The 13645-nt window shown below is 54.1% G+C and overlaps 1 protein-coding gene across 2 annotated transcripts in view; it reads right to left on the reverse strand.

The window, feature by feature from the left end:
- Positions 1-801: 801 nt before the first annotated feature.
- Positions 802-13645, reverse strand: part of MEF2D (myocyte enhancer factor 2D) — a 33427-nt gene continuing 20583 nt past the window's right edge. Inside the window, exons 7-12 of one of the 2 annotated variants that reach the window (XM_012767728.3) lie at positions 11788-11978; positions 11261-11281; positions 9883-10012; positions 5803-6040; positions 5011-5317; positions 802-4677 (exon numbers count right to left, since the gene is read on the reverse strand). In XM_012767728.3, coding sequence (XP_012623182.1) covers positions 4666-4677; positions 5011-5317; positions 5803-6040; positions 9883-10012; positions 11261-11281; positions 11788-11978 — 899 coding nt within the window. In that variant the 3' untranslated portion in view covers positions 802-4665. The remainder of the gene's footprint in view (positions 4678-5010; positions 5318-5802; positions 6041-9882; positions 10013-11260; positions 11282-11787; positions 11979-13645) is intronic. The other variant, XM_012767731.3, reaches the window with a different exon arrangement.

The raw sequence follows: 13645 nt of genomic DNA on the forward strand, positions 1-13645 counted from the left end.
TCTGTGACTTGCCTGATTCCCATGTCAGCGAAGGGGGCTCTTGAGGCAGCCTGTACATGCAGCAACCACAGCCTTCACCATGCGATATGGATTTTAGGCATTTGTAGGCCTGTTTCCACCATTGTACATGGGCCCTCACACTCCACGTTTGCTTCTGTAGTGCCTAGCATGGGCTAGGGACAGAGGAGTGGCCACACCCTGTTAGTGGTGGGCCATGCCTGCTAATGCACTGCATCTGCCCCGTGGCATAGCTGCGCCAGGTATGAGGAGGCAGGAGTAAGAGCAGCCCACCCTGGCTTTGGGAGGTGTGAGGAAGGCAGGGAGAGGCTCCCGGGCACTGTTTAAGCACTTCAAAAGGCAGAGCAAGGGCAGCTTCCCCAGCTGGAGGGAAGCACGCTGTGAGGACCATGAAGGTGGAGTCTGTGTCTAACACAGTGCCTGGGCAAGTTCCTGCTGCAGAAAGCTGTCAGCAGTCACAGGTCCTCCATGGTGCTACACCCCTAAGCCAAATACCATTTCATGCCAGACTTGACCTTGGGTGGTATTTCTGCTTTTCTTGTGTCCCAGGATCCCTCCTGTGGCTTCTGACTGGACAACCCTTCCTTAGTCCTGGGGCTGCCTCCTCCTGACAGAGCAACTGGAAGAAATTCTCACCTACAAATCCCACCTGAGACACCTGGAAGCACCCTGCCCTGCAAGCTGACCCGCTAGGGTGAAGGGCTGGCCTCTCACCTTGGCAGCCACACCAGTGCTTCCTTCCCCTCCTCGGCCGCACCAAAGAAACCAAAACCCAAGCCGAAGTATCAGAAACGTGTATTCTTTTTCTTTTAATAGTAAACCTCTTTACAACAAATATAGTGAAAGAGTTTTCAAACAAAACTCATAAGAATCTCGAGGACTTTGTCTTTTCTTATTGTGTAGAATACTAAGAAAGCATCACCATACAGCACGAAAAGAAATATTGAAAACAAATCAACAGCCACACACTTGGACTCGCCCTGCCCCAGGACCCAGGAGGAGCCCCAGGAGTGTGGGTGATTGTCGGGTTTTGGGGTGGGGCACCTCCATGGCCTGTCCCGCCCCTCTCTTCCTCTTCCTCACTGCCCTCCCTCCGCCTGGGACTTGAATGGGGAAGAGGAGAGAATCCAGATTCTCCATGTAACATTCCAGCCCCCCTCCCCCCATACAAATCCCATTCCTACTACCAACTGCTTTAGGGGGCAGGGAGAGGCAGCAGAGGGGAGGACAAGGAGTTCCCAAGCTCCATGTCTCCTCCCCTCTGTGAAAGCCTAAATTTACCCTCACCCCACCCCAGGGGATTCCAAAGAGTCAGTTAAAAATATATAGAGATATAGATATTTCTAGATACACTTTTACATCATTTTTGTCTCTCCAAACAAATAAATAATCAGCAAGAGAAGGTGCATTACTTCCTTCCTGTCCAAGGTGGGGATGGTTAAATGGGGATCGGGGGTCAGTTTCGCTGCATTGAGTACACTATTGGGGGGATGGTGTGTTCTGTTGAGGTGGGGGGGTCCTCTTGCCCACTGTCCCTGAAAGCTGTGGGAAACCTGGGGAGGGGAGGGGCATTGGATGACTCCAGTGGTTACTTTGGCAAATGCCCAGTTCTTCAGAGGGAGTGGGTGGAGGCAAATTTGGCTTGTGAGAGGAAGAAGAAATTAAGTCCCCATTTGAGGTCTGGGTTCCCAGGGACCCATTCATCTGGCCAGCCAGGAGCCCCTACTCCCAAGAGAAACCTTAGGATACTGAATTGCAGAAATGTCACATATTCATTCACAGACCACCCCCTGTCCCCAAGGACAGAGAGGAAAGGACACAGACACATCCACACGTGGTAATCAAAAGCCAGGTTTGCCTTACGAGGCAGAGGGCAAAACTGGTGAATATTGCACCATGAACTGCAGGGGCCCTGACCCCCACCCCATGCTTAATGGTGGCCAAGCCCGGCCTACAAAGTGGGTAGACTAATAGGGGGAAGAGCCTGAGAAGGGAAGGCCAGTCATTCAACGTTTATTGAGCACCTATCATTCAACCATTCACCCATTCAACATTTATTGAGCGCCTACTGTGCACCCGGCACTGGGCAAGGCTCTGCACACATGTACCAGACTGTACCCTGGCTTCTTTCAAGCCCCTGATCAAGTCTCATCAGTTCTTGAAACTCCCTCCAGGAACCTGCAGGAGAGATGGGAAGGCTGACCGTGGTCAGCAGGTCGGGGAGGAGGGGTGGGGGTAAGCTGTAAAAAAGGATCGCTGCTCAGTGGGGGAAAAAGCTTCCAGGAGGAAGAGGAACTTGAGTTTTGCTCTGAAAGCAGGCATTGGGTGGGGGCAAAGGGCACTCTAGGAATTGTGTGTCATGGTGTGGGGGACTACGTGGACAACTGTGTGGAGGCAAAGGTTCATGGAGGGAGGCCCTGGCAGAGGTAGGGCTGTAGGGAGACGCAAAGAGGGCCAACTGCCAGTCCCCCTAACTGCATTTCAAACATGTCAGGGCCAAGGGTGAAAGCAGGGAACGAGGGAGGGAGGGTCAGAGAGCTGGAAGCCAGGGCTGTGGAGCTGGAACAGCCACCTGCCCCTTTGTAAACACACACCAGCCACACAACTCAGAGAGGCCCCTAGAGCTCTAATCACATAGATTCGCAAACACACCCAAACAGGCTCAGAGACACACGAAGGTACAGCCATGCAACCGTACATACACACATAAATACAAAGGTACACTCAGACATATAAACACCAGATGCCCTCATGAACACACTTGGTACATGTGTGGTCATGCATGCCCCTCTGCTTCTGATTCATTCCCCTGCGTCAAGTGTTGGAATACTGCAAGAGGCTGGGTCATAGAGGCGGGCAAAGACAGTCATCTGTCACAAAACTGGGCCTTGTCTGACTCTACTCTCCAACTGGGAGGAAACCCCAAGAGAGCGCTGCACCCCTTGGGCAGAGGAGCTGGGCTTGTGTGAGGAGTGGGGCAGACCCCTGCCTGCCTGCCCATGTCACCCAGGCCAGCTTCCTTGGGGCAGGGTGCAGTGGGGGAGAGCAGGCTGGGGGTCTGTCCCCTCCAGTTTCATCTCTCATCCAGCCTGAGGCCTTGGGACCCCGAGCTTCGGCTGCCCCTGGGCCCCTTGCCCACTGCCCCCCTGAGGAGGCAGCAGATAGGGGCAGGCTCAGGGGAGGGTAAAGGGAGCAAAAACAACAGCAGAAGAATCTCGTCTGTACAGTACAGGCCGTTTGAGTCATTATTATTACAATATACTTTGACAAAAATAGAATCTCATTTCATATCAATACAACAACAACAAAAAAAAACAGTTTCCTGGACTGTTACACTGCTAACGTTTTCCAAAGGTCGCTATTTACAATTACAGTAGCCAAGAGGGAAGGTGGGATGCAGCCTGGAGGTGGTGGGACAAGGAGGTAGCAAGAGACAATGGGGTGCCAAGAGCAGGGGTGGGGCGAGGTGCAGAAAGAGCTAACCGGAGGGGCTGGGGAGAAGGGCCAGGAGTTTGGGAGGCAGGCCCTCCATGGACCTCATCCACAGGGACCTCCCACCGCCACAAACCACCCAGTGTCCACTCCCCTGGGTAGTGTGCGTGCAAGGCCCAGGATGTCCCTTCACCACACTTGCCCTGATGAAAGGGCTCTGGCCTTTTGGCACCCCAGGGAAGCCCCAGGCTGACTCTTGTCCCAAGCCACCTCACCAAAGTCCCTCTCCCCATTCTCCCTGCACACTGTGGCCAGCCCTGGGCTGGCGTCAATTGAGGGATGGGGAGCTATTGCACTGTATATCTTAGAGAAAAAGCTGGGGAAGGGAGGGGGCCCCAATTTGCCCCTTGCCCAGCCCTTCTGCCCTCCTCAGCCCTCTTCTCATGGCTCTCTGTCTTTCTCTCCAAATGTGCTTCCAAGAGAGGCTCCCACGTCAAAGCCCTGCCCCGTCCTCAGATTCCCAGGCAACTTTCCCAGCCCAGAGCTCAGCCAGCACCCACACACCTTGCGGGTGCAGCACACACGAGTCAGTTAGAGTGTGTTGCATGTGTGCGCAGGGGCATCTGGGGGCCAGGCTTGGGTATTCTGCCCCATGTGTGTATGGCCTCATCAACAGCCCGGAAGCAGAGGGACTTTTTGGAACCTCTGCCTCACTTTCCCCTTGAAACATAAACCCACCCATCAAGCCAACTTTGGGGTTGCAGTCTATTATATGGGTTTTGTTGTTTGGTAGTCTTTTTGGTTATTTCCCTCTATATGGGGGAGGGGTGGGAGGGCTCCACATGCAGGGCTCGGCACCTGTCCTTTCCCAAAGGCCTATCGGGCCCCCCACCCCCTTCCTGCAGCATATGTGTACAACGTGCAAAGTGTCCCCCCCTTCCCGCAAAAAAGAGAGCCCTCCCAGCCAATGAAAATGGTGGGAGGTGTAGAAAGAGGGGATGAGAGCATCCCCCTCTCCAAAGCGAGAATCCAAATTAAAAAAAATATAATAATAATAATAATATAATAATAATTATACACAAATGTAACTGTCAACAGGACACGGAGCACAAGAAAGGAAGATGGGGTCGAGCGGGAGGAGCCCAGGACAGGGGGGTGGGCGGTGAGATTGTCAACTCTTCATCAGGGAGGCTGGGAGTAGGGGAGTGGGAACCGTCACTTTAATGTCTGTGAAGAGAGGAGATGGAGAAGGGGGTGTGAGGGGGTGGCCCAGACTGTGGGCATGCACCCCCCACTCCCCTCTCCCCATAGGGCCAGAATGCCAGTGGCAGGGCCAGCTGTGGGGGAGGAGGTCATCGAGCAGAAGGACTGATGCTGGAGGGAGGGAGGAAATGGCCTTCGGCGGGGGTGAAGGGGTGTCGGTGATGCCCCCAAGGGCTGGTAGAAGGGCTAGCCGGCCGTAAGGCCTCTCAGGTGGGAGATCAAACAGGTTGGGGGGCACACAGGGCAGTCCCTGGGTGTAGCAGACACTGGTGGACAGGAGGGGTGATGCTACAGTACCCAGGTATCGAGCCGCATCCTCTTCACAGCTGAGCCCTCAGCCTCAGCCTCTGGGGCCGGGCGCAGAAGGCCCAGTGTTGGCCCGAAGTCCCCCCGTCCGTCATCCCGGTCCCCCGTCTCATAGGATCCCCCGGCTGGGCTGCTGAGACCGTCGCCAGGCTCAGGGCGGGCAGCTGGGAACACAGCTGGAGGGGGTGGCGCAGGGCTGCGCTCACGGCTCGGGGACACCGGTTCTGACTTGATGCTGATGTGGGGGTGGGTGGTGACCGTGAGGGCGGCACCCACGTGGGGCAGGGGACTGCCCGGGCTGGAGGAGGGCAATGGGGACGGGGTATAGAGGACAGAAACAGAGGGGATGAGTGACAGAGAAAGTGATAGGAGGTCACAAGACAGAGAGTAAGAGAGAACAGAGGGTGAGAATGGGGGGGGACAGAGGTGCAGGAAAGAGGCCAGAAGAGAGAGGGTTGAATGAAGGGAAGAGAAGGGATATGAGAAATATTAGTTCTCTTTCTATCCCATGTCATCTTCTATAGCCCAGGGCTCCCCACCTACCCCCCACCTCCACCCTGGGGCTGGCTGGGGGAAGGGGCTCAGGGTGAGTCTCCCAGGCCTGCAGAGGGGACCCCAGGGCTGCCACTGTCACTTTACAGGCTGTGCACTACACAGCTTCTCAGGATGTCCACTGGTGACAGATGGACCGAAGGGAACCCAGCTCTCAAAAGGACCCTCCTCTACCTGCTCCTCGTCTCTCCCTTCCCAAACCTTCACGTGGGAAGTCTCCCCGGGACTCACAGGAGGTTGCTAAGAGACACGGGGACCAGGTGGGACTGCTGCTGAGGTGGCTGCTGCGGCTGCTGAGGCTGCTGTGGCTGTGGCTGCTGTGGCTGCGGCTGTGGCTGCGGAGGCTGTGGCTGTTGCGGCTGCTGGGGCTGTTGTGGCTGTTGCCAGGCGGTGACGTTGCCTAGTGACAGCCCCCCAGGCGAACTGAAGGCTGGTAAGGAGGAGAGCTCTGCACTGGTCAACTGGTAATCTGCACGGGAGGAAACGGGAGGCGACGCTGGAGCGAGAGAGCATGGCAGCCCCCAGGGCTCCCATCAGGGAGCCGCCTCCCGGAGGCCCACAGCGATGAGGGGACAGGTGGTGGCTAAGGCCAGATGGGAAGAATTCAAGAAAACTACAAAAATTCTGTGGAGAGAGACATAACACGGGGAGAACACCATGTGAAGACTGGAGTTGTGCTGCCACAGGCCAAGGAACTCTCAGAAGACAGGAGAAAAGCCTGGAACAGATCCGTCCCTAGTGCCTACAGAGAGCATGGCCCTGCGGACACCTTGGTGTGAGACTTCTAGCCCCCAGAATCCTGAGATGATACATTTTGTGGTAAGCAGAAAACAACAACAAAAATCCATGAAGATGACACTCAAAGTTAAAGAAAAGCAGGCCATAATGACCACACGGTGCTGTTTTATACCAGGATGAAGAGATATTTTTAAAAAATAGTGTTGAACTTTTTTTTCTGAATCATGTGTAGGTATCACTTTTATAATGACAATTTTAAAAAAAGAGAAAGAAGGGGGAAAAGGGAAGCGGGCAAGGTCTGATACATGCCTAACTGCCATCTCGTCACCTGTGCGAGGTGGTGGGCACCACGGCGAGCGCTTGGCGAACGGGGCCTCAGAAGCCAATCGCCACAGCTACTGTCCCACCTCTCGCACCGCCCCGTCCCCTGCAGACTGTCAATACATTCAACATGTAGCAGCAGGGTTTGAGCTGCTGTGCCCACACACGGAAACACAGAGGATGCATGTCTGCCACCCGAGCCTCTCACCCCTGGGCCAGAGGGGCTGCCACTCAGGGCGCAGGAAACGTGGCCAAGGTTCTGGCACATCTCCCTGGGGTGTGGGGGTGGGGGTGCTCATTACCTTCCAAAACGTCTACCTTAACGAAGAGACTGAGAAGTCTGCACAGCCACAGAATAAACAGAACCATGAAACGTTTCACACCTTGCATAACACTGACATGTTTCATGCTGCATCCTGTTTGGGACAATTTAGAAAATGTCCTGCCTGAGAGCCATAGAGAGGCTGCACTGTGATAGTGGGAGGGAGGGCGTGCTGTGATGGGAAGCGCACCCCCAGTCACCCCAACACTCTGCCATATGCTATTACTCAGGGAGTCGTTTTTCTGGCCCTCTGTTTTCCTGTAGGGAAGATAGTATTACCTCTGCAATACAGCAATAAGGTTACAGGCATGAGCTATGAGGTCATACTTCGAGGCTACCTCCACTTAGTCTGTGTGACCCTGCGCAAGTTACTTACTCTCTGCCTATAAACTGGAGGTAATAATCCTACCTACATCACACGGCTGTTGTGAAGACTAAGTTAATACACAAAGCATATAAAACAATGTCTGGTTCATAGTAAATATTCAGAAGATTTACCTGTTATTCTTCACAAATGAGGCAACTGCAGCCTCGCTTGAGGAACATGCTCCAGGTCATGCAGAAAGCCAGTGGCCAGCTGAGACAAGACCCCTTTGTTTCCTTTATTTCCTTTCTATCTCACTCTAGAGGTGGTCCCTACTTGCTTCTGGTCTGCTAACATTGGCCAGGAGTTTTGAAATGCTTATACTTAAAAAGAAGAGCAAGGGCAGAAACAGGCCTTAGGATCAACTATTTCCAACACTTGCTTTACAAACTAGGAAGCCAAGCCCAGAACAGCACAGTGCCTTGCTCGAGGCCCCACAGGGAGTGAAGGCTAGACACAACTCCCAGTCCTGCACTGTCCCACCAGACTCCAGCCCTGTCTACTAGGAGGCCTGACTCTCCAGGGCCAGGAGGAGCGCGGCCCCCATGCCACCTGGCAGTCCACTTGGTCTGCTCCCAGGGCCACCACAGCCAGACCTCTGTAGCTAGTGTCAACAAGGGGCCAGCGCCCTTACACAAGGCATTACCAGAGCCAGATCACCCTCTGCCGGAACTTGAACTAGGGCCAAGGACGATAAGCAGTGAACAACTAAACAGCAATGTTTTCACTGGGGTTTTGTTTATACACCTAGGGTCACCTGAAAACACCTGCTGTTTAAACTGAGATCTGCGCAGCTGTTCCTGCAGCAAGAGGAACAGGAGCCCTTGGCTTCTGAGAGGATGTGAGGAATCCCACATACTTACCAGCAGGGCTCCAAGGCTTGGCCCAGGGGCAGAAACTGCTTTCACACCAGAGTGACAAATAGAGTCTGTAAGCTAGCCTTGCTGAGCACCTGTCCCAGGTTCACTGACACCAACTAACTTCCCTCCTGCTTCACAAAGACTGTGACCCGAGAAGATGGCAGAAAACCACCACTGTGGGATTCCCAAATTAACAACAGCTCCTGAACAGTGGTCTGAGCTGCCCTGTGCTAACTGTCCCTGCTCCCACGCCGCCTGCCCAGACAGCCAGATTTCCTAGTGCGGCCCCAGAGCCACAGTGGCAGGGCTGGAAGAGCCCCATAGACCCCTGTCCAGCCAGTCCTCTCATAGACGGAGACTGGCCCACAGGGCATGGCTCCAGAAGCAGTCCTCTGTGAGCAGCGAGGACCTGATAACCTGGGAGTGGGTACACATGCGCCGGACAAGGGGCTTACGGACACCTGGGCAGTAAATCTATACACAGACGCACGCGCCAAAGTGTGGCCCGTCAGCAGCAGGCAGTTTCTTCAGCCCTCTTGCCTGCCATGAGAGGCTCTCCTATGCATGGGGCTGGGTGCTGGCCTTTTACACATGGGGGGAGATGGGATTCCGTGGGTATTTGTGCGGGTGTCCCATGCCCAGCATGGTTCAACTCCAGGATGGGGATTTGGGAAAGAGGGAGAAGTTTGACTCTTCTGGTCTAGTCTGATGTGGTCATAGAACAGCCCTAATGCGAGCCATTCCCCTGTGAGAGAACTAGGGGAAGGCAGACAGAGGTCGCTTCCGCTGAAATAGCCCAGGTACCCCAGCCACATCAATGCTCTGTACCAAGGTGACAAGACATTTCCCCACTGGGAAGTCTTTCCTGACACAGGAGCCTGGACAGCAGGCAAGGATGGCTGAGAGTGTCACAGCCTGCTCCAGGGCAGATGTTGAGTGAGTGACACTGTCCTGGGGACCCAAGATATCCTGGGCACTGGGTGTCCTGTCTGAATTCTTCTACCCAGAGACCTCTCCCATGTCCTCAAGTGGCTCTTCACCATCAGATTCCCCCCAGCCTTCATCTGTCTTCCTCCTTCCTTTCCCCCATCATTCTAGCACCAAGCCAGAATCAGAGGGAGGGACCTCCTTTCCTTCCCCTCCCCCTGCCCTAGAGCCCCCACCTGGCTTTCCTAGGACACTAGCAAGTTGATACTGACCATGCTTCCTCTGTGGCCTCCTCAGTCTCCCTCTCTCTACTCTCCCTCATTCCTTCTCCTCCAGGAAGCCTTTCTGGACTGACCATGTCCCCTCACCACTCCTCAGACCTGAATCATTTGCTCAGCCTGCCTCTGTCCTATCTCCTCCTCAGCCTGGAGGCTTCCTGAGGACAGGGCCTCCCCTCTCCACTAGGTCCTTTATTAAAAATAAAAGATGCCCATTTAAATTTGAAATTTCAGATAAAATGAGTAATTTTTCGGTATATGTATATCCCAAAGACATACTTACACTAAAAAATAAAACATCATTTTATCTGAAATTCAAATCTAACTAGGTATTCTATGATTTTATTTGCTAACTCTGGCAACTATTATTAGAGGCGGCTCCCCCCAGTCTGGCCTTCCTCAGAATGGGGCCTGCCCAAGAGATATCTAACGCTCCCTCTCTGGTCACTCCTCTGCCCCAAGCCCAAGCGCACACCAAGTACACGTCACATGAATACTCACCTGTGTTGTAGGCAGTGGGCATGGAAGAGAAGGGGAGGCCCTGGCTGAGTAAACTCGGCGTTGCCACGGAAACCACTGGGGTGGTGAGTGAGTGGGTAGACTGGGAGACCCCAAGGCGCTGGGCATTATTCTGCAAGAGAAAACTATCTGTCAAGAGGTGGCTGGTGGGTGGGCAGCCTTGTGCCTCCATTCCAGGGCTGAGATGGGGTCCCTGAATGCCAACGCCAAGGTTGGGTGCCTTAGCACAGAGGCCCGTGAGGTACACAAATACGCACTGGTGCATTTACAGAGACACCGAGACCATGAAGAGAAACGTGCACACACAGATTCATTCACACCTACACACATGCAAAGAGGAAGACGCAGGTGCTGGCCCCGTGGCCCCAACACCAACACTGGCCCCATCTCCCGGGGCAGACTGAGAGAAGGGAGATGTCGTTCTTTGCCTGGCTCGTCTCTCTGGAGTCTACTCTCCATCCATCACGCCGCAGCACACGCCCCGGGAGAGGCGTGCTGGCATCTGTGAGGGGAATGTGGAGCCTGGCGTGGCGTGTGCCTGCGCGTATGCACACACGTGTGTGGGGCTGTCAGCTCCATCTGCCGCTGAGTCACTTGTTTATTCCAACTCCACGCTGGGGCCGAAACTGCCGCCGTGTTGGCCGCCAAAGCCTGCCTGCCTTTTCCAGCCTCTCTGGCCTCCCGTCAGGGAGTTGGGGAGGGAGGAGCCCCCGCCCCACTCCTGGCTGAGGGTGAGTACGTAAGTGTGAGAGAGAAGAAAAAAGAGAGTGGCTGTGTGTGCCTTTGAGTGCCCATGGGATGGGCTGAGTGTAGGGGGAGCACAGGAGACAGAGGGAAGGCAGGGAAGCACCTCCTAAGAAGGACAACTCCAGCCCTGGCTTGGGCCTCAGCTTCCCCTCAGAAGGGGAAGCTGTCCAGCTGGCACTCCTCCTAAGGAGGTCCCTGACCTGGGTTCTGAGAATGCTGTGTGGGCCTAAGTGGAGTCAGAAAACCAGTGGGATCCAACCCCCTGGTCCGAAGGCCTAATCCCAGGCAGCAGGGCTGGGAGCCCAAGGCTGGGGGCTGGCCCACACCCCCTTGCACATATGCATACACACGGAGAACGGTGTGTCCATATGAATGTCACATCGCATGAAGACATCCATGTACACACAGGTACATACACATGCACGTCTAACCTCTCGCCTGCACCCCATTTGCCTCTGTGTCCTGCTTGGCACTGAACGCAGCTCCTGGCAAACGACCAAATAAACCAACGACGCACAGTACACACGCAGGCAAGAGAACAAGGGCACACTCATACTTCATGCCAGTGAACCGCAGTGCAAAGCCACAGCAAACGTTTCACAGCCTCACTTACCAGATCTAAATGGTCCTCAGTCTGAGAGCAGAAATGAAACCAAGGAGATGTTCAGTCTCTGGCCTCTGCCCTCCCCCACACCTCTACCCCCACAGCCAGTCCATCCACCTCTCTGTAAAAGAGCAGGATGGCTCTCCCCAGCCTATGAGGACAGAGCTCTTCACTGTGCTGACTGATTTCCAGAAGACGCTACATCCCAATCTCTACCGGTTAGGAAATCCTCACAAGCTAATCCCCATCCCTCCTGCCATAATGGCAAATCCTTCCTACTATCCTCCCCACCACAGAAGCTTCTCTCCCATGTCATGTCCCTTTTTTACTGCCCTTAGGCTGGTACTTTCTGGGTACCAATCTCTTAAAAAGGCCCTCTGGGGAGAAAGAGCTCATGAAAAGCCATGTTTCCCTCTCTCTCTCGGGAAGTCCTAACTGCTGGCTGACCTTCACCTCTCCTGCTAGAAGTCTGCTCCTCCCCCTCTCCGCGCTCTCCCACTCCCCACCCCCTGCCCTTGGCGCAGGCACCCACTTACCAAGTGATGCATTAACCCCTTTCCTCCCTGGGAAGTGATGACTCGCAGGTCAGGCTTGCGGCTGGGGGCTCCAAGCTGGGTGCTATGGGTAGGTGGGGGCGGAGACTTGGCAGGGATGACTTTGTTGAGGCTGTTGCCATTGGCCACAGGGAGGAGGCCAGGGGAAGCCCGAGCACTGACGTAGCCATTGCCTGGAGAAGTGACAAAATGAGGGTAGAAGGAAAACCATAGGCCTACCCCTCAGTCCTGTTAACTTCCCCATACCAATACTCCTGTCACCGAGAACCTCTCAAAGACATGCTTAGGCTTGGTGTGGATGCTGAGCTTTCCAAAAACTTCATGTCTTGGGAATAAGGGGAAGAGAACACTCCTCACTCCTGAATCACTGGGTTTATTTCCCTGCCTCCAATCTACATGTGATGGGGCTGGGTAGTGGGACTCTGAGGTCGGTGGGAAGAACTGGAAAGCAACAGGGGCCAAGAGGTTCTTCTGTAGCCAAGCCTCTCCCTGCCTTCACTTTTCTTTGGTTTCCACAGGTAGCAAGTCTGCCACTTTCAGTTCCCACCATCTGTCCCGGACAGGACCCACAATGACCAGGTTGGGGAAGGGGTGGCAGCCTGGAATCTGGGCCTAAGTGAGAAGCCTGGTCACCAGGACAAATCACCAATGACTCGGCCTGCTCCCTTTGCCATGAGCTGGGTATCGGCACGTGACAAGTTGCCTGCAGGTTGGAGGAAACAAGCCATTCACCGGTGGTGATGGTGTTATTGGTACTGGGAGTCAGATAACACAGTCACCACCATAATTAGACCAGTAATAACAAGTATAATAACTATCTTTTACATTTGCTCACCACTCCACAATCTACACGGACCTTTCGCACATGGATTATCTCATTTAATCTTCACATTAACCCTGCCAGATGGAAAGGACATGTATCATTAGCCCCGTTTACAAAAGAAACTAGAGCCTGGTTGGGAGAAGTGTAATGACCTGTCCAGGGCCACACAGCTGGCTGGAGGCCAAGCTAGGGCTCTCGCCTGCTTTCTACATGCAGAACTCAAGGGCCTCTACTTTTCCTTAAGGTGTGCAAGCATTTCTCTGGCCCCCTCCTTGGAGAGGGAGGGGTATTTACCCATTCCTCCAATTTCCCCGCACCAGTACACAATTATTGCCAGGGAAGTATTATACAGTGCCTGAGGCTGAGCTGAGGATTCTAGGTCTAAGGATATGGGGGTGACCACAGTCATAATCACCACCTTGCTCTGTCCCCTAGGAGCATACTGTTGCCCTGGAAGTTTGTGCCTGCCTCCATCCCAATTCCCAGATCACTCTGGGAATGGCAGGAATGTCAGGGTGACGTCAATGATGACATTCGAAGTCACAGTCACCCAGCCGGACAACAGCACAGGGCAGGAGGGGCTGTCAGCTGCTGGGGAGGGTGGGGCAGGAGGAGCAGCCTTTCTTCTGTGGCTTATGTATGTGAGCTCACAAGTGTACAACTAATGCCTGGGTATTTCTGCAAGAGTGGGAATGCACGTATGTGTGATTCTGTGCCTACTGTTTGTCTAGGCAATGCCAGGCATTCTCACCCTCCAGATCCCACCTAGATGCCCCTATACAACTGGAAAAACTTGGATCTTCCCCTCCAACTAGAAATGTTGGCTTATTCTCACAGTTTGCCCAGAATTCCCTGAGCCTACATCTCTGCTGATCATTCACATCAAGCACTGCTACAGATAGCAAAGTCCATGGGCTTAAAAATCTCTGCCTCTTTATCCAGTCCAGGCCCTGGCATTTTGCTCTCCTCTGATCTAGGTCCTTCTTGGTTCTTGGGCCCCTGAGGCGCCTAAGCGGG

This window comes from Microcebus murinus, chromosome 2, assembly GCF_040939455.1.
Source record: "Microcebus murinus isolate Inina chromosome 2, M.murinus_Inina_mat1.0, whole genome shotgun sequence".
NCBI lineage: Eukaryota > Metazoa > Chordata > Mammalia > Primates > Cheirogaleidae > Microcebus > Microcebus murinus.